Source organism: Pogona vitticeps, chromosome ZW-PAR (assembly GCF_051106095.1).
Source record: "Pogona vitticeps strain Pit_001003342236 chromosome ZW-PAR, PviZW2.1, whole genome shotgun sequence".
Classification (NCBI taxonomy): Eukaryota; Metazoa; Chordata; class Lepidosauria; order Squamata; family Agamidae; genus Pogona; species Pogona vitticeps.
In genome coordinates, this window is record NC_135800.1 from 9,241,120 (window position 1) to 9,261,635 (window position 20,516).

Consider the following 20,516-nt stretch of genomic DNA (forward strand, 5'->3'; position numbering starts at 1 on the left):
CACTGTGGTTTTTATTTGTGTTGATTTAGACTGTGCCAACCTACACAAGACAGCTTGACAAAGAATTCCTGAGCACTGAGGAACTGGCTGATTGAACAAAAAGATGCAAGCAAACCATCCAGGGCTTCTAGTTGAATGGAACAATTTAGATTCTTTGTGAAATGAATACAATGTTTTATCACATGATTACAAATAAAACGAAAGTCATGCTTACAAGTCTGAACACTCCAAAGGAAACCAACAGAAAATATTTTATGTTTTTTTTTTCAGGACAAGAGAAAAAAAGGATTGTATTTGTCACAAAAACAAGTGAGGATTCACATCTCTAGGCAGCTTATGAAGTACTCTAAAGAAATAAATAATAACACAGAAACAAGAGATAAAGTTGAAATATTCAGGTTTGGATTGAGGCTACTTGTCACCCACTTGGGTAATGTAAATTCCAATTAAAATATTCTCCTTGTAGTGCATGGCTGTTATTATCATACATAGACAGATAAATATACCTGCCATTATAGGCCTGGAGGAAGGTGTTACGGGGTTGCGGAAAATAGCTACACTTTGAGTCTTTATCTCAGAACACAAAATATGATCTATCTAACTTGCAATCAAATGTTTTCCTTGTAAATCGGCTGTCAAGCAAGCTCATTAAGACTCTACATTAGAGATGGGGACGAATATAAAAATGGTTCAGTTTTTCTGACAAATATAGCCAATTTGTCATATATTCGTAGATCCGTATTTCTAACATTTTAAATCAGGACGAATATAGCTTGACGAATATTTCCTCGGTTTTACTCGTCGATCTGTTCATATTCATCTATATTCGTTACCCCTTTGGAGGGGGCCTCTCTGAGCTTGCTGGCCAATCAGGACAGAGTTCCTGGATTGGCATGTCCGGCAGCCAATAGCCCTGCTGAAAGGTGTATCTACTTTTATAGATGCTTCATATAAGCTTTTCCCCTCCGGCCGTTCCCCACTTCTGTTCATGCTCTCTGGAGTGAGAATAGTTGCTGCTCACTGGCTTGCTGGTGCTCTTGTGGTTTCGCTTTTGCAACAGCAAAGCAAAGACTTATATTTTTCTTTTTCATCATCATTATCCATCATCATCAACTTTACTGGGAATTTGGGGAGGGATTTCAGGTAGCTTAGGGTACTCCTTCGGAAGGGCTTAATTTTATTTCAAATTCAAATCAATCAACCCTTTTTTCCCTCTGTGTGTGTGTGTGTGTGTGTGTGTGTGTGTGTGTGTGTGTGTGTGTGTTGGTTTTGTGTGTGTGTGTGTTCGTGCATGTCTAGGTGTGAGATTCAGTTTTCAAAAGTTCATTTTAGGGAGGCTTGTGTCTCTCTGGGAGAGGCTTGTGTCTCTCTGGGGGGGGGCTTTGTCCAGGCAGGCAGGTCACATTTTAGTAAAAGAATTACACCACCATCATTCTAAAAATAAAATATACACACACACTCTGACCCTCTATTGGTTTCCTTCCTCAATCTCCATTGCTTTATTTGTTTAGTTGGTTTGTTCGGCAGGCAGTAGAAAATGAAGGGATTTCTTCAGGGGCAATCCGAGGGGAAGAAGGATGTGAAGCTACGCAGGCTAGGTAGCAGCACCATCATCATGACTACCACATGCGCAAACACGTCTACGATAGCCAGTGCTGCCACTGTCTCTCCTCCGGTGGCCTTGCAGGCAAAGATCAAACAAAGCTTCCAGAGGTGCCAAAAGAACTGTCGCTGCTCTTCCTAGAGGAAATCAGAGGAGTTACTGGTTTCCGAAGATCTCCAGTCTGATTTGGAACCAGTAATGGCAGGGCAGGCTTCACAAGCCCACCCCCCATTCCCAGAGTCATCGGTTCCCTCCTCCCAGACCAGTAGCATCCTGGGACAGAGAGTTCTTCCCAGGCCAGCAGTCAGGGGCAGGCAGTGGGTCCTCGTTTGGGCAAATATGGCAGAGGGGCCATGTGGGATCATTTCACGGCGCTCAGCAATGACCCACGGCTGGCATGCTGCAATACCTGCCTTGGTGTGGTCTGGAGGGGGTCAGACCCTAGGCATCTGTCCTCCACCGCTCTCTGCCAACATCTGGAGAGGCACCACCCAAGGCTAATGTCCAGGGAAGGCACTTCGTCCACGCCATCTGGGAGAGGGAAAAGAGCAGCACCAGGGGAGGCAGGAGGAAGTGCCTCCTTTCAAAAGGGCTGCCACAGGGGTTTCTGGGGCCGGGAGCATGAGGCAGGACACACTCCATGAAGTGGAGCCTGACGGCTGCATGAGAGGCAGGAGGAGTTGGGTCAGGAGACCCATGTTCACCTGACAAACCTGCCCACCAGGTGGAAATCCACCTGCACCATGGTGTCCCGCCTGGTGGAGCAGAAGGCCATTTTGGAGGACATCATGTCCTCCATGCCCATTCTGCCAGGGGGGGAGACACAGAGGTGGGCATCAGTGCCATGGATTGGCTGGCCCTCTCCCAGATGGTGGAGGTGCTCAAGCCCTTCCTGGAAACCACAGACATCTTGTGTGCTTATACGGCAAGCTTATTTGATGTTTTGCTTATTTACTCTGGAGTCGGAGGGCAAAAATCTGGCATTTGTACTTGTTTGACTAGTTCTAATGTTGGGAGATATGCCAGGGACAGGAAGAGGATGGGGAGGAAGGCAAAGAGGAAGAGGAGGAGCAGGAAGTGTTTCATGAAACGATAGTGTCAGAAAATACTGGTAAATAAAAGCTTCTATTTAGAGAAGAACTTTCAGGGAGAAAGGGGGAAAATCTCCTTTCTATTCAGCTTGTAGCTTCCCACATGCAAAGTATGTTTGATGCCTTATCTCTAAAATTCCTCCCACCTACCTTGTGATGTTGTGGCAACCAGCTACCTGTGCAGAAAGGACTCCTCACCATGCGCAACTGGCCCTTCGTTAGGTACACCATTACACAACATGGTCCCATGAGCGATTTGCTGCAGCGAAGCTCTGTACCCAACAAACAGCCTCCTCTATCAACAAAACGTGTGCCGTAAACTCTTATTATCATTCCCCTGGCTGCTTCTGGGCTTTCAGAAACCCATTATTATAATGATAATAATAATAAAAATCTTAGGACATGTGATTTGAAGCAGAAACATGTTTACCCTGTGAATTGTTTGTCAAAGACCTAGGAAGAACGAGAGGAGGCGGGAGGGATGGGGAGAGAGAGAGCCGGGGAGATTTCTTGAGCGGTCGCATGCAAACAACACAATTTCACTAATCCTGCTCAATTATCCTCCTTTAATTTAGAATTGTTACCTTCTGAAACCCAGAACCTTTGGTCATTGCTTTCTCTTCTAGCTTGACCTTGAAGAACTTCGAAAAAATGTCCTTGTTTACACCTGCTTGGTGTGCCCCATAACCCATGTTGTCAGTTTAGTCTGCAATCCAGTACCCTTTTACCTGGGAGTAAGCCCCACGGAGCTCAACAGAAATTTTGCCCAGACTCATACATGACCTGGAAACAGCTGGCGTAAATCCATAAACACAGCGAGGCAGAGACACAGACACATCGAGACTCTAGTGGAACCTTCAAGCCTATTGAGATGTCTTTGGTGAGCACTTTTCTGGATTGAAACAGATGGTTTTGTGGCACATGGTTCACCAAGCTTTTTCCCAAGCAAGGAGGACCTCTCCTCCCATAAGTAGGAGCTGTTTGGGGCACACACCAAGACATCCCAAGGAATTTCATCCAGACAACAGCTCTTGCATGTGGACTGTCTCAGAGAGGCCACCCAAGGTGATCTAGACATGTAACTCTAGTTAGTTAACATTGATTTAAGTTCTTCTTCGGTCCATGTCTTCCCTTCAAGCAACGCTGACCTCAGCTGCCTGAGGAACATGTGCCGGTTCAGCTCCCTGTCCCTCCAGACCAGATAAGTGTTTCTTCTCAAGTAGCGGAACAAGCCCAGCTTCTTCTGCACCACGGATTTGTCCACCCCTTCCAAAACAATCAAGACAAGACTGGCCTTGCTGTCCAGAAGCTGCCAAGACTGCGCCACCTCCAACTCAAAGTTACACCACCGGCTCTCCAGGAAGTGGGTGGAGACCACGGCGATGACTTTCCGGCTGCTCTGGAAGCCTTCCTTGATAATGTTGGTGATGATGGAGACTCCGGGGATGAAGTCTCGGTAGTAGAGGCAAAGGCGGAAGCGAGGCACGCCAGCTTCTAGGGTCTCCTCCAACTCCCGCGTCACCCACTCCTGGTCTTCGCTGGAGTAGATAACAAAAGCGTCATAAACGGTGTCCTTCTCAGTCGCAAGGCGATCTCTACTGAGTAGCACCATCATGTAATACAGATGGAAATAGTATTTATAAACCAGAATCCCAAATAAGGCCAGGACTAACGTGGTGCCAACGGCAACAGCCACGGTGGTCATACTTACCGAACACGACAAATCAGAATCCATCAGAGGTACATTTTTTAAGTCCACGGGGCTATGGCAGACCATGTTTTCGTGATGCTGAAGAAGGCCCCTGTGCTTTTTGGCCCACCTCAAGAAGTTCAAGTGGTCACAAGAACAGTCAAAGAGGTTCTGAGAGAGGTCCAGGCTTTTCAGACTCCTTGGCAAGTTCTCCAGATTCTGGTCTGTCAAAGCGTTCAACTGGTTGCTGTGGAAATCCAGAACAGTGAGAGCATGGAGGTGGGCGTATACCTCAGGATGGAGTTCTACCAGCTTGTTTTGGCTGACGTTCAGCAAGTGGAGATCATGGAGGTGGGCCAAGCTGCTAGCTAAGATATGCTGCAGTTTGCAACTTGAAAGGTCCAGGATCTGGAGCTTGGTAAGTTTCTTGAAGATGTCACCTAGCTGGTTGCCCTCAAAGGAGTTGCCGGCCATTTTTAACACCCTCAGGCTGTACAAACCATGAAACATATTGTCGATGACAATTTTGGTGTTGGTGTGAGACATGTCAAGGTAGATTAGTTTTTCGAGGCACAGGAACGACGGGGCAGCTCCTGTGTTAAACAGTTTGGTGTGTTGTACGTCCAGATATTCAAGTTTGGAGACGCCGCACTCTGCCGGCAAGATGATGACGGAGTTGAAGCTAAGGTTCAAATGCTTCAAATTCGGAACCCCCTCTGAGAGGCAAGTCCAGCAGATGGAAGCCTTGAGGCTATTTTCACTCAGGTCGAGGGTCTCAAGGTGGCGTAGGTCCGTAAATTTCTCCTCAAACGAGGTGAGGTGCCTGGGGCTCTGGGTGATGCGAAGTACTCTTAATTCCTTCAAGGAAGAGAGTTGCATAGCGGGCACCTCTCTGAATTTGCAGGTTTTGAATTCAAGATGGCGTACGCTGGCGTTTTCCGGAAACGGGGACATTTGGTGGACATAGGTGCTCACCAACCGCACCGTAGGGATGTCATTCAAGCAATCAGAAAGCTGGTTGGTGTCGTCGATGGTTGAAAAATGGATGAGTGTTATCTCCTGCAGGCGGATATGACACAGGCCATCCAAGAGGTCCTTGTTAAAGGTCTCTAGTTTTTCAATGTTTCTATATTCTCCCAACACTAGGCTGGTGACCTGTAGACCTGACAGATTGTGGAGGCCAGCCTGCATCAGGGCGCTGTTCTTGAAAGAGCCTCTCAGGGTAAGCTGCTGAAGGTAGACCCCTGCAAAGGCACCAAGTTCGATCGATTGAATTTCATTCCTGGACAATACCAGCGAGAGGTTCTGGCTGGACAAGGTCCCGAAGTCTCCGACAAAGATGGTGGAGATCATGTTTGACTGGAGGCTCAGAAACTGGAGAGAATGTAGCTGGGAGAAATATTCCGGAAGCTTTAAGGAATGGATGTGGTTGTTGCTGAGGTTCAGCTCTTGAAGGGCTGTCAAGTGTCCGATGGGAAGGTCCTCCAGAGAAAACTGGTTGGTCTCAACAGCTACCAGCCTTCTCAGGGAAGTCAAATCGTGGAAAGCTTTCTGGCCCAAGAAGTGAAGAGGATTGGCGGTCAGGATCAAGACGGAGAGGTTACAGAGACCCGCAAAAGCCTTGTCTTCGATGTTCTGGATGTTGCATCTGTTGGAAAACCAGAGGAGAGGGTCTAGAAGAGGCAGGCCTGGCTTTTACACTCCATCAGGCAGATGAAATATATTTACGTCTTTCACTGCGTGAACTCCCTCATTGTGGAATGATTTCTCAAGGCAAGTGCATCTGGTCTCTACTCTTTTATTTTTATGTATTCCTCTCCCTCCACGGCCATTCCAAACCCTTTCTTTATTCTCCTAGGCTTTTCAAAAATTTCCACTCCTTCAATGAAATAAGTTTTATGTCTCTTTTATGTCCAGTACATCTGCTTTCCCTTGCGATACTGATGTACTTGTATTAACTGCATTGGGGGGGGGAGAATCTAGTTGGAAAGGCAGCCTTAAAATTTATTTCCTTCCTCCACACCCTGCATGACGCTGTAATTCTCTTACATACAGGTGGTAAGCCTGTTGCTTTCCAACTGTGCTTGGGTTCCAAAATCTCATAAGCTTTGGAAATCGCTCTTAAAAATATAGTTTCTTTTTAAGGAAGAGGGAATTGTGACCAATAATATCTGGAAGGCCACATGTGCAACACCCATGTTCTAGCCCAGGGGTTCCCCATCTTGGGAAATCCAGATGTTCTTGGACTGGAGCTCTCAGAGGTCCTGGCCAGCACAGCTAATGGTGGAGGATTCTGGAAATGGTAGTCCAAGAACATCTGGGTTTCCCAAGGTTGGGAACCAGTGTCTTACACTGAGACATAAAAATCACTACAGCATTTTTTTCAAACCAGGCTGAAGAGAGTATTTTCATTTGCATCAAATATGTGTGTCTCTATGCCCCCTGTCTCTCTCAGTATGACTCAAAGAGCACAGATTTTCCCTCTTGGGCTGGTGAGCGCCAGAAGCCAAGTAACAGGCCATAGTACCTGGTGAGGTCTAGAAACCTCAGCGCGAGGACTGATGAGAAGTAATTTGAGGTCAGGATCTTCAAGGGGTTGAAGCTAAGGTCCAGGCTCTCCGTGGAATGGGGAAGGCCAGGTGGGATCCCACTGAGGTTCAGCTCCATGCATTTGTAGGACATCCCTGGAATCACCTAGAAGGAGGAGAGGTCACATTTACAGATCAACGTTTTTTTTATCAGGGTGGAGACCTTGTGGTCCTAGTTTAGATGAAGTTGGAAGTGGAGAGACATCAACGTTAGTGAACTCTTCTGCAGCAAAATCATTGATTCGCAAAGCCAGCATTGGAACACTTCCATGGATTCCATTGTCGTACTCTTCTAACCGTTAAGACTTTTTTTACTGACATTCAGCCGAAATCTGGCTTCATATAGCTTGAATCCGTTATGGTGTGTCCTGCACTCTGGGATGATCAAGAACGGATCCTGCCCCTCCTCTGTGGGACAACCTTTCAAAAGTGCTCTCCTCTCTCCCCCTCACTCTTATTTTCTTAAAGCGAAACATATCCAGGTTTTTAGCCTTTCCTCTTAGGGCTTGGTTTCCTGATCATCCTTCTTTGTAAAGATCACTCTTGATCCAAATCTGTGCACTTTTTATCTGGGTACAGAACAGGAAGTTTCCATGCATCCTTCATATCTTTTAAAGCACCAGTTAAAGTCTATGGAAATTGGTTGTTGTAAGTTTTTTCAGGCTGTTTGGCCGTGTTCTGGAGGTTTTTCTTCCTAACGTGTCTCCAGTCTCTGTGGCCGGCATCTTCAGAGGACAGGAGACAGAGTTCTAACTCCTGTCCTCTGAAGATGCCAGTCACAGAGACTGGTGAAACGTTAGGAAGAAAAACCTCCAGAACACAGCCAAACAGCCCAAAGAAACCTACAACAACCATCAGACCCCAGCCTTCGAGAATTGTGGGAATTGCTAGGTTCTCCCAATCTCCAGCTGGGGAGAAACATCTCAAGGCAAGATCAATTTTATATTGGGTGGTGTCCTTAAAGCAGAGGAATCCAACCTTTACCTGCTCTGAGCAGATTCCAGGGCTCAGTTGCTAAGTGCAAAGGTGTTGTGCAAGCAACATTCAGAATAAACAATGTGATGCACAATATAAATGTGATAAATACATAATATTTGCTCAGGATGCAGGGCACAAAACCTAGATTTTTTACTTTCTCACCCTCCATTTCTTGCGCGCGCACACACACAAACACACACTTGTAAATATTATACTACAGCCTGTTCTCAGAAGAAGCTGGGTTTTTTCTCAATAGGTAGGTCAAGAAATAAAACATTATGGAGAGAAGTAGACCAGTAAAGGAGCCAATAATACATTACAGACCGCCCATTGTCAGTAGAGGAAATTCTTGCTGAAAGATGTGTGAGTTTCACAACAAGAACATTTTTAACCTCCTCTTACAGATGATCTGACTGCATTTTGTGATCGGACCTCTAGACCTGGATTGGACTTCTTAGATCCTGAAGTCTGACTAAATTATGTCCTTGGGATACTAAGATGATTTTCTGCCGCTACTGATATAAGGTAAGAGTCTGGCCTTCAGAGGTGAAGTTCTGAAAATGTGGATAACCATTAAAGACAGAATCTTTTCAGTGGTGGCTCTCTAGCTGTATAATATCCCCCCTCCTTAGCTGGCTGGATAGCTCAGTGGTTTAGGTATCTGGTTGGGAGTTCGATTCCCCCTCTGGGCCTCCTAAGAGTAGAGCCAGCCTGGGTGGCCTTGGGCCAGCTGCGTGGTGGTCCCAGGGCTACCCACAGAAGAAGGGAAGGGAAAACCACTTCTGAGTCTTTTCTACCTGGAAAACTCTGGAAAGGGTTGTTGCAAGTCAGAATTGACGACAGAACATTATGATGATGATTTAGACAGGCTCATCTAATAAGTTCATTGTGGTATTTTCCACCCATGCCAGAAGGAGACTATTTAATTTTCTTGTACTCTGTTCTAAAATTATGTTGTACTTTTTTTCCAGTCTTGCAATTCCATTGTCTTGTACTCCTGACTTAATTTTGCTTCTATTCCAGTTCCTTTTTTTTCCTATTTGCTTTATTCATCATTATATTGCTATCTTGGATGGTTTTAATCCCTCCCGGAGATCTGTTGCTTTTTTGTGTGTGTGCGATGTAGAAAATTAGTAAGGAAGTCCCTTTTGTCTTTCACAATGGCCACCAGAAGAATCACTTATGTGGTGTCCCTTGACTTAAAAGCAAATGGTCACAAGCCATCCCTTAATTTAATTTAGAGGAGGTGGGGGAGACCTAAATCACCAGTGCTCTGATTGATTTAAAGTCTCGTAGCTCGCTGGAGACTAAGACCAGGATCATCCATATTTCTGTATTCATGAGCAACATGTATATGTGTGAAAGCTGGACAGTTAAGAAAGCTGAAAGGATTTTTATTATTATTATTGTTTGCTTGAAACGTGATGCTGGAGGAGAGCGTTACAGGTCCTCTTGGTTATGAGACAAACAAGTGGGTCCTAGATCAAATCAAGCCTGAATTATCTCTAGAGGCAAAAATGCAGAAACCGAGGCTGTCCTACTTTAGGCACCTCCTGAGAAGGCAGGATTCTCCGGAAGAGACAATAATGCTGGGAAAGGCGGAAGGCAGCAGGAAAAGAGGAAGACTCAATACAAGATGGACTGTCTCCCTCAAGGAAGCCATGGGCTTGAGTTTAAAAGCTGAGCAGGGCTACTAAGGACAAGAAATTTTGGACAGGACATTCGTGTGGCCATCAACAGTCGGAGTTGACTTGACAGCACCTAACAACCACAACAGCTCTCCAAAGGAGAGATGGAGGACATCATCAAAAGCGAGGAAAAGCATCTGTTATTCCAAAACCACCTACCTCTGAGCAGGGGTTGAGACTTCGGGTGGTGAAGTAGGACCAGAAAAGGACAGCCAAGGAGAACGGGGTGAACACCGGTGGGTAGAGAGCACCTGCCCAGGACATTTTGCGAACGTGACCACCGAGGCAAAGAAGACATGAGTCGGAGAGCTGAGCGAGCGTTTACATGGACGGTGGAGGCCTGCGGAGAGGCATGGAGGATGGAGGAAGAGGGACAGAGAGAGAGACGAGGGAAAGAGACAGAGAGGAGGAAGTGAAAGAGAAAACTAACCAACTCGGAGGTTCTCTCTTATGCAAGTTTCATGTCGTTTGTTGGTAGGGGAAGTTCTCAGAGGTGAGACCACAGGCCAAGCGGAAGTGCCAGCCCACCACGTGATATTTTTCTTTAGCTAGACTGGGTTAAAGTGCACAAGAATTATTTCTATATTTGTTTCCTTGCTTGCTTACTTGCTTCTTTCTTTCTTTCTTTCCTCCATCTGACCAGAAAGAAGGTCAACCTGCTCCACCCCCTCCCTTCTTGCCATTTCTCAGCTCCAAACCAAATCTTCATTCTCCATGAATGGATCGTCCCCATGGTTTCCCTTCCCTTACCCTCAATGACACTCTTCACCTTTCAGCATAATTTCCAATGCATCATTTCTGTCCTGTCTCCTCTTAACTTGCCTGACCAACTGCATGTAATTTAAACAAAACAATAAGGGGAGGAATAGCTTTAATCCTCTCCCTGCCTCCAAGCACATAGCCTTCCCCAGCAGGTTCAGGATCCTTCTACTCACCTGCGAAGGTAGGGACAGGACAATTGTTGCTGTAAACATTTTAGACTACATGTCTCATGATCCTTTATGTGGGTCCAATCAGGTGTGGCTGATGGGAGATGCTTGCTAGACACCTGACAGCCAAAGACTTCCAGTTTTCAGAAATTAGAATATTGTGTTTTTCTCGATGTAAGCCATCTTGGGTCTTTTTTTGGGGGAGTAAAAATGTTGTTAATGAATTAATGAATTAAACTAGAATCATACCTTCTGGTTGTACTTGTTCAACAGGGCAAATCCCTATTTGAGGATCAGCGTCCTGGGAAAAGCTACTCTGATTTCTAACTTGTGTTTGCCTTGTGGGGATGTTTTTAGGGTGCATGCTTTTCCAAGGGCCAGTGTTCTTCAGAATTTCCTCTCCTTGCAACTGTCTTCTGCAGCTTTTTGGATCACACCTCCTAGTATCCTTGACTATGCTGGGTGAGGATGATGGGTGATTTATTTTTTTAAAAAACACAAAAACAGCCTGCTTCCAAAGCAGAAGGGGAAAATTCAGATAAATAACTTGACTTGAAATCAACATGCGAAGTTGTAATTTCATGGAGGGTGATGTCCTTTCCGTTTCTTTCTTCAGAGGCTTGAGTTTCTTGAATCCTCCCCTTCCCCCCCCCCCATGAATGTGGTCAAAACATCTCAGAAATACCATGTCACGGCACTGAACTTTGAAGACCGGAAACCACAGTCGTTGGCTTTTACAGGCAACTTCTGTTTCCGTCAAGGGCCTGAGATCATCTCTGCAGTCTTTGCAAGTCTGACAGGAAGATCTCAACAAGAGAACTCCTCTTAGCCTCAGGGCAAGAGCAGCAGCAGCCTCATCTGCACTAGGGACTAGTCACTTGACTTTTACATGGCTCAACAGTTATGGTGCGAGAACGGCCATTCATCCTCTTTTGCCCACCTAGCCATTTACAAACAGGGCTATAGTTTTATAATATCAACCATCATCATCTTAGCACTGCAGAGCTAGAAGGGACCCTATAGATCATCATGTCCAGCCCCTCTCAAGGAGGGTCAGTTCCCAATAATCACTGATGGGTTGGACATTGTAGGACTTCAGCTTCAAAATAATGACAGAGCACCGGCTGGTCAACCACAGGTGTCAAATGTTTTCAGAGTTTTGAATTTCTGGTGGAATTCTTTTTGCTACACAGTGGAACTGCAGAGATTCACAAAGGAAAATAGCTTCAAATTTCCTAGATAGTCCACTCCTTTCTCATTAACAGGCACTTCAAGGTCTCAATCATTCACTCTGACGTATTGGTAGAGGGGAAAAAAGTATGAAGACATTTCATTACTTATACATACGAACAGATCAACAGCAAAGTAACAACAGGCTGCTTCCAACAGAATAAAGAGAGGGGAAAGGAGCACTTAGCGGAGAGGCGGGGTTCTCTTTGAATTCAGAGGTGAGAAGAAACAATTGGTTAGTGCTGGATAGACTGACAGTCACTCCTGCCCGAAAAAGCTCCTCCCAGCCACTTAAACAACAGGAAGCATGTGAGGTTGTAAAAACTCAAGTGGTGGATGTCACTTCTAGGTGGGAAAGGTCCTTCCTTGGTAGACTGAAGAAAGAGTTGCTACCTGAAGTAGACCAGAGATGGTGCCCTCACTCTGCCCCATGGTCAGGTACATCACACCCCATGAGAGGATGAAAAACTAGAGAGGAAAGATGGGGAAAGGAATGCAATGCTCTGGAAAAGGGTGGCTGTCTAGCACACTGGTTCTTAACCTTGGGTTACTCAGGAGTTTTGGACTGCAACTCCCAGAAGCCTTCACCACCAACTGTGCTGGCTGGGGTTTCTGGGAGTTGCAGTTCAAAAACATCCGAGTAACAAAGGTTAAGAACCACTGGTCTAGCAGAACATCTGGAGGAGAAGACTCCACTGTAACATTTTGCTCCGGATCCCTGTTGTGCAAATTTCATACCTGCAGCAGAAAAGAAACCCCTGATTTGGATTGAGTCCCAAATGAACTGAATCAAATAAGTCCAACGTGTCAGCCAGCTCAGGCTGTCTGATCAAGTGGGGGCTTTGCCATGCAGATTTCTGCCACTATCTCTAACCGTCTTTAGAGTTCCGGTGTAATTTTTTGGGGCATTTCCCCCCGCAAAGATAGACAACGCACACACCCCACTTGAATTGAATCATTGCAAACTAAGTATGAAATGCAAGAATCCGTCTGGTCTCACTCAAACCTCATTTCTGCACGGTCTGGAGATGTTTTTATTAGAGGGAACTAAGCGAATTACACAGAGTTAAATTTTCTGCAAACAGCCGCGTTGATACGGATTTGTCTGTTTGTTCAAGGAAACCCACTGTTGCTAACCCCAGCCGTGCCATAATCATCTGTTACGACAAGCACAACAGAAAGAGGTTTGTTCTGGATCAGGAGAGCCCTCTGGCGGCCAGTTTGCAAGAGAGCCATTTTGGCTCACGCCGGTCTTTCCAACTTGCCAAGATGCCAAGGTTTTGAGAAGGGCCGACGAGGCCAGAAGTGATGCAAAAATATACATTTAGATGTGATGCCCAAAGAAAAATGTGGATCGCCTTGCAGAGTATGTACCCATTGAGATGCACGGCTTTGCCTTATATATTAAGGGCATCGCTCCACACATTTCCAAAAAGATAAGAGAGTAGGTCTTGAACTCAATTATTTTCCTGATATTTCACCCTGTAGGCGACGTGGGGAGGAAGGCGAGGCTACGGCTCCTGAATGTATCTGATCTCATCAGATTCTGGAAGCTAAGCAGAGTCAGCCTGGGTGATTATTTGGATGGGTGACCAGGAGAGAACTCTTCGGATCTCCATCTCCAAGAGAAGCTAGAAACTATAGAGATCTTTGTCTGCTTCTCAGAGTGACAATCATGCTATAAATCAGTGGTTCTCAGCCTTGGATTTCCAGATGTTCTTGGACAGCAACACCCAGAAATCCTGTCCAGCATCGCAAGTGGTGGAGGCTTCAGGGAGTTTTAGTCCAAGAACATCTGGAGACCCAAGGTTGGGAAGCAGCAGAGGGCAGGGTCCCTTATTTTCTCAAAATAGGTGTTGTGCCTGCAAAACAAACAACATGGGGTCCAAGAACCCAAGACTTCACCTGCAAGAAATGTCCAGTTTTGAACGAAACCCTATTCTGCAGCTTCACTAGCATGATGGAGATGACCACTGATAAAAAGGCAAGTCGCTGCTGATTAAAGGTGACCCCAGGATGTGCTCCACTCGTTCACAATGCTATGAGGTTACAGGTATCCAAAGACCACCAAAGGAGGCCTCTAATCAGAGCTAATGGCTAACGATGAGGACATTGGTCCTGTTGCGCTCGTGGAGCTGATCCCCTTATTTTAATTTTGGTCGACCTCTTTCACACTCTGGGAGAAACAAGCCCCTAAATGGATGGAAATCCAATAGTACATCGTACCTGAAGGAGGACCGTTGAATCCATGCCAACGTGAGGAGCAGTTCACTCACCAAATCCCCATGGATTCAATCAACCTGCTCTAACGACAATTTACGACTGGATTTTGGCCCTAAACTCTAATAAACAGCCAGATCTGACAATCTTGAGCTGGACGGATCAAGTTTCTGATTCAACACGAGGCAGCTTCCGATGTTCCTTCCTTCCTGACATCCGTTTCAGAAGAAGCCACCTTAATTCCGACACAAGCCAAACAAGAGATAAAAAGGTGTCAGGAAGGGGTGGGGGAGCCAGAATAACTTGGCCTCTGCCTTCTCATTACCACTAAATCCTTCATGGGCTGCAGAGTATCTCCCATTTAGGTTCCAGGCCTTGACTGACAGCCTTAATTATTTGGGGATGGCTGGATGGCTCAAGCAGACAAAGCCGAGACTATTAGAATAATCCGCGCCTTTCCAGGTTGGAAAGGAAAGCCTCATCTTACCCATCGGAAGGTGATCATCTAATGATTCCCCGGGAGGGAAAGAGAGATGCTTCTGTCAAGCCTGGCAGATGGAAATGGAGTCGCATCTTGGAGATGAGGATGTGTTTTCAACAATGCTTGGTCCTCTTGGGCAACGAGAGGCAACTTTCCCTCCTTAGCCAGCATCTTGGAGTGCCTGAAAGCCGTCGCAAAAGTACCGCGGCTCAAGGAGTGTTCTAAATGACAGGCTTCCTGGATCCAACAGGTTCAGCAGAAAGACAGTACATATTCATACATTCCTATGCTGCCTAATTTAATATAGAATCACAGAATAATTGAGTTATAAGGGACCTCATTCATTCCGGCCCTCTCCTCAAGGCAGAAATCCATGTCAAAGCACATCTGACAGATGATTCTTCGATTGTCTCTTGAATACCCCCAGTGTTGGAACACTCACCAACACCTGAGCTACCTGGTTCCACTGTTGTACTGCTCTAACAGTTAAGACGTTTTTCCTGATAGTCAACTGAAATCTAGCTTCCTTTAACTTCAGCCCTTTGTTGTGTGTCCTGCACTCTGGGATGATCGAGAACAGATCTTGTCCCTCCTCTGTATGATAGCCTTTCAAATGTTTGAAAAGTGTTATCCTGTCTCCCCTCAGTCTTCTTTCCTCAAGGCTAAACGTGCCCAATTCTTTCATCCTTTCCTCCGAGGGTTTGGTTTCCAGCCCCCTGATCCTCCTTGTCACCCTCCTCTGAACTTGTTCCAATTTGTTAGCATCTTTCTTGAAGTGTGGTGTCCAGAACTGGACATAATACTCAAGGTGAGGTGTCACCAGTGCTGAATAGAGGGATTTGGAAACTATACTTCTATTAATGCAGTCTAAAATAGCATTGGCCTTTTTTGCAGCCACATCACACTGTTGGCTCGTATTCAATTTTTATCTACAATTCCAAGATCTTTCTCCCTCGTTGTTTTGCTGAGCCAGGTATCCCCCATCTTGTAACTGCATGTTTTGTTTCTTTTTCCGAGGTGCGGTACTTTGCACTTATCCCTGTTGAATTTCATGCTGATCTTTTCACCCCAGTGCTCAAGCATATCTAGATCATTTTGAATGTTGTTTCTGTCTTCCAGAGTATTAGCTATTCCACTCAATTTTGTGTCATCCGCTAATGTGATTAGCATTCCCTATATACCCTTATCCAGGTCATAAATAAAAATGTTGAAGAGTACCGAGCCCAGGATTGAGCCGTGGGGTACCCCATTTGTTACCTCCTCTGAGTTGGAGAAGGACCCATTCATCATCACCTTCTGAGTATGAATTCTGTAGCCAACTGTGTATCCACCTGACACTTGATGTATCCAGCCCGCACCTAGTTAGCTTTCTAATCAGGAGATCATGGGGCACTTTATCGAAAACTTTGCTGAAGTCAAGATATACTATGTCCACAGCATTCCCTCTGTCTATCAGGGAGGTTACCTGAACAAAAACTGAGATCAGAATAGTTTGGCAGGATTTGTTCTTGACTTATCCGTGTTGGCTTCTAGTTATTACTGCCTTGTTTTCTAGGTGCTTCCCCAATGACCACTTTATGATCTATCTGTTCCACAATTTTGCCTGGGATTGATGTCAGGCTGACCGGCCTATAGTTCCCAGGTTCCTCTTTTTTGCCCCTTTTGAAGACAGGGACAACATTTGCCCTCATCCAATCCTCTGGCACCTCCCCCGTTTCCCATGATTTCAAGAAAATAATGGATAGCAGTTCTGAGATTTCTTCAGCCAGTTCCTTCAGCACTCTCGGATGCAGTCCATCCGGGCCTGGAGATTTGAACATTTAGGGAAAAGGTGGCATGGAAAATAATTAAATAGATAAATAAAATAATCAGGAATTCTTGGATAATTTTGGGAGCTGGGGTCCCCCCAAAAAACCCAAAACAGCACATCCTGGTGCCATTAGCCTCTGCTGTGTAGATTCCACCACCCCCCACAGCTACCTAACTCAGAAAATCCAGATAGATCTATTTAAAAAAAATAAAACAGTCAAATCCTATAATGCTAAAAAAAGAAATAAAGAAACAACAGGGAGGAATGATGAGAGAACTGTCTGCCATTATGTGCTCAGGAAAATAGAACTGGTCTAACGTTGCAGCTAAAACAAAACAAAACAAAAAACCAGCGAGGTTAATAAGAGACAATGCATCTGTCCAAAACAAATATATATCACTCTTCTGCACCATAAGAGTTTGTTGATGGAATGTGATTTGCAGGGATATAATTTCCTAGATAGCTCAGTGGTTTAGGTCAGCCAGAGGTTGGGAGTTTGATTCCCAGCAGTGCCAGCCGGCGGGGGGGGCTTGGGCCAGCTACACAGTGGTCCCAGGGCAGCCCTAGAAGAAGGGGATGATAAACCACTTCTGAGTATTTTCTACCTAGAAAGCCCTGGAAAGGGTCAGCATCAGTCAGAACTCACTTGATGGCACATAATTTCCCTAGCTGTTTTCGTTCAGCCAGGGAGTTCACAATTTCCTAAACCTATAGAGCACAGAAGTTCATCCGCCGAAGAGCCCTGCGTAACTCCAAGAGCTTGCACATGCTTTAGAAAGATACATGCACACTCTTTTTAAAAAAACACAGAGAAGCTTTCCTGACTTTCAAATTATTTTTTTCACAGAAGTAAAAGGCAGATGGATGTTATTTGGATAGCCCTGCAGTGCCTCCCTGTGGCAGAAAGGTGACCTACAGGCTGAAAGATTCTTCAGTTCTTCTACAGGAAGTAGTGGTAGAGAGGTGGTGGAATTTATAGGATGATGAGACCTGCTACGGATCGACTCTTCCTGCCCAAGCTTGCTGTGACCTTATGCAGCTTAGATCGGTAAAGGAAAATCAAGGCTTGGATGGAGCATCATGTACCCACTTTGAAAACCCTAAGAGTCTTCAGGTCTAAATCTACCCTTAGGATGATTTAGGTGGCGAAAGTTCTATGGCATGAAACCTAGACAGGCGACAGGGGTTGGGTGTTGAAGTTTTAAAATGCACAAAAAAATCGATGCGGGAAAGTTATGAACACACCCTGTGTATCAACTCTAGATGCTTCTCACTGGGCAAGAAAAAAAACACACAGAACAAGCGGGCTCAGAATGGACCTCCTTGTTCTTCCATCTTCTTGCTGCGTATTCCAGATCTAGTACAACACCAGCTAAAACCATTAGGGTAATTTTGCCCTGGACACAGAAATTCTTTGTATCTCTGTTCTAACATAGCTTCCTGTTCAAAAAAGAGAGAAAGCTCCCAGTTTGCACTGGGGCAGGAACAGGAAGTTGGGGTGGAACTAGGCCTAGCTCGGCCTTAGAGTCCAGGCGAGCCGCATTGAGGTGTCTGCCTGTCTGCCAGGTGGAACTCTCAGAATTGAATATTATGGGGTTTGTAGTCCCATAACTATGACAATCCCATCCCCAGTTGGTGCTTAACATGGAAATAAAGGATAAAAATTGCTTTGTTGCAGATGCTTATGGGCTTTCCCCCTCCCATTCTTTAGGCTTTTTAAAAAGACCTTCTAGACTTTAAGGAATTCTTCTTTTGAGATTGTTTTTGCTCTTAATTTAAGATTGATGTTCACTTCAGCATCATTTCTAATTGTATTTAATGTAGTATACCTACGTCGCAAACACATTAAGACAGGTTTGCCATCTGGAAGAGTCGTTCTAAATGGAGTCGGAAAGAAAGCTGATGTAAGCTGGCGCACGTGAATACAAAGTAATGAGCAAACAAGCAAAATCTTTGCACTTCCCCCAGAATTCCCAACAAATGCAAAATAAGGCCACAAGCTCAAAAATAGGGGTCAGCTCAAGTTTCATGGACCCAGAGGTTCTTGGTCTGCCACTCCCAGAAACCCTGGGCAGCACAGATGGAGGTGAAGGCTTCTGGGAGTTGTAGTGTGAGGACATCTAGAAGAGGCAATACAGATGCTACCACGGTTCTCCCTTTTGCTCTCCCACCATGTTGCAATGCTCATCTTTTTCTCATCCCCTTTCTGCAAAAGCTGGAGGTGGCTCCTTTTCTTGGTATCCTTGCACAAGGAACTGCTCTGGTGCTTCAGCTCTACCTGTTATAGTGTTCAGTTCTTTAACAGATTGAGGAGGGGGGAGAGAGAGAGAGAGAGAGAGAGATTTGGCTTTGTTCCTGCCCCTTCTTCTTCTTCTTCTTCTTCTTCTTCTTCTTCTTCTTCTTCTTCTTCTTCTTCTTCTTCTTCTTCTTCTTCTTCTTCTCCTCCTCCTCCTCCTCCTCCTCCTCCTCCTCCTCCATATCCTCCTCCTCCTCCTTCTTCTTCTTCTCCTTCTTCAATAGAGATCCAAGTCTCTATTCAGCACTGGTTAGGCCTCACTTAGAGTACAGTGGTGCCTCGCTTGATGAGGATAACCCGTGCCGTTGAAATCGCTGTTAAGCGAAATCCTCGTCAAGCAAAATTAAAAAGCCCATTAGAATGCATTAGAAACCGGCTAATGCATTCTAATGGGTGAAATACCTCATCGTAAAGCGAAGATCCTCCATAGGGCAGTGCCTGTCTTGCGAAAAATGCCTCCTAAAAACAGCGGGGGGCATTTTGAAAGCCAGCGGCCATTTTTAAAACTGCCGATCAGCTGTTGAAAAAACATCATTTAGCGAAAAAAACGGTTCCCAAAGCAGGGAACCGAACATCGCTAAGCGAAAAAAACCCATTCAAACATCATTTTGCGATCACAAAAACATCATCATGAAGCGGATTCATTGTTAAACGGGGTAATCAACAAGTGGGGCACAACTGTACTGTGTTTAGTTCTGGAGATCACATGTTAAGAAGGATGCCAACAAATGGGAGCAAGTTCAGAGGAGGGCAAAAGGGGTGATCATGACACTGGAAACCGAGCCCTTGGAGGAAAGACTGAAAGAACTGGGCCTGCTTAGCCTTGAGAAAATAAAACTGAGGGGAGACAGGATAGCACTTTTTTTCAAAGATGTGAAAGGCTGTCCTCCAGAGGAGGGGTAGGATCTGTTCTCAATCAACCGAGTGCAGGGCACACAACAAGGGACTCAAGCAGGAGGAAGCCAGATTTTAGTTGAATATCAGGAAAAACTTCTTAACTGTTTGAGCAGTATGACAATGGAATCCATGATGTTGGGAGTTGGTGAGTGCTCCAATGCTGGAAGAGTTCAAGAGACAGTTGAAGAAGCATCCGTCAGATGTCCTTGGACATGGATCCCAGCCTTGTGGAGGGGTCCAGACTCAATGGCCTTCGAGGTCCCTTCCAACTCAATTAGTCTATGATTCTATAATAAATTAGGCATCATAGGAATGTATGAATATGTACTGTCTTTCTGCTAAACCTGTTGGATCCAAGAAGCTTTCAAGAGAAAATTGGACCACCGTCTGTCCAATCTGCTTTGATTTGGATTCCTGCCTTGAGCAGGGGGTTGGACTTGATGGCCTTAGAGGCCCCCTTCCGAATCCTATATTGGATGATTCCATGATTTTATTTCCTTTCTTTCTCTTCTCTTCTTTTCCTGTTTTGTTCTGTTCCTTTTTTATTATTATTATTGGCACTGAGACCAATCTCCAGATTGCATCTGTGGTGTGGTCGTGTCTGTTTTTCCCCCCTCCTCCTTACTTTTGAAAAGTCTTCACTGAGTTATTCTCAGACAGATTGGAATCGTGGGGCCCTCCCCCGTCATCTAGCCAAGGAAAGACGGGGAGGAACTGTCAGTTTTTTCCCCCCCTTCCGCCGGGGCAGATCCGTCTGGAGTCTGTCATCAGCCTTGAGGCCCCTTCTAAAATATTTAATTTTACGATGATGAATTGGCAGATTGTTTGGAGAAGGCAACAAAGGGAAGGGGGGGGGGGAAGCTAGGCATTAACAAGCTGTTGCCATACTCCAGTGCCAGAATCACAGTCTTGTCAGGAAGAAGGATGTAGATTGAGGAGGTCTTCTCCTCTCCACTGTGCCCAGTACCTGTAGCAATTCCTCCCATTTCTGCTATGGTTCATATCCCAAACAGCC

At 45.5% G+C, this 20,516-nt stretch overlaps 1 protein-coding gene and 1 long non-coding RNA gene across 3 annotated transcripts; one reads left to right on the forward strand and one right to left on the reverse strand.

Annotated features, from left to right (window-relative positions):
- Nucleotides 1–3,245: 3,245 nt before the first annotated feature.
- On the reverse strand, nucleotides 3,246–16,740 carry TLR4 (toll like receptor 4). 2 transcript variants are annotated; one of them, XM_020811505.3, is made up of 4 exons: nucleotides 9,798–16,740; nucleotides 6,912–7,078; nucleotides 4,406–6,032; nucleotides 3,246–4,232 (listed from the first exon to the last, which is right to left on the reverse strand). In XM_020811505.3, exons 1-4 carry the CDS (start codon nucleotides 9,900–9,902, stop codon nucleotides 4,035–4,037), a joined length of 2,097 nt encoding a protein of 698 aa, XP_020667164.3. In that variant the 5' UTR covers nucleotides 9,903–16,740; the 3' UTR covers nucleotides 3,246–4,034. The 2 variants fall into 2 exon arrangements, with proteins under 2 accessions (XP_020667164.3, XP_020667163.3); XM_020811504.3 differs by having other exon boundaries at nucleotides 3,246–6,032.
- Nucleotides 8,363–17,975, forward strand: LOC144585175 (uncharacterized). The gene is made up of 2 exons (XR_013539697.1): nucleotides 8,363–8,475; nucleotides 17,156–17,975. It is a non-coding gene; the product is annotated as an uncharacterized LOC144585175 (long non-coding RNA).
- The last annotated feature ends 2,541 nt before the right edge of the window (nucleotides 17,976–20,516 follow it).

Bases quoted from the DNA above. Each gene is read 5' to 3' on its own strand.
- TLR4 (XM_020811504.3), bottom strand. From the start codon at position 9,902: ATGTCCTGGGCAGGTGCTCTCTACCCACCGGTGTTCACCCCGTTCTCC. The intron at 7,079-9,797 runs GTAGGTGGTTTT...TCCTCCTTCTAG, and splicing joins GTCTCAACCCCTGCTCAGAG to GTGATTCCAGGGATGTCCTA. The intron at 6,033-6,911 runs GTACTATGGCCT...GTTTTCCAACAG, and splicing joins AGGTTTCTAGACCTCACCAG to ATGCAACATCCAGAACATCG.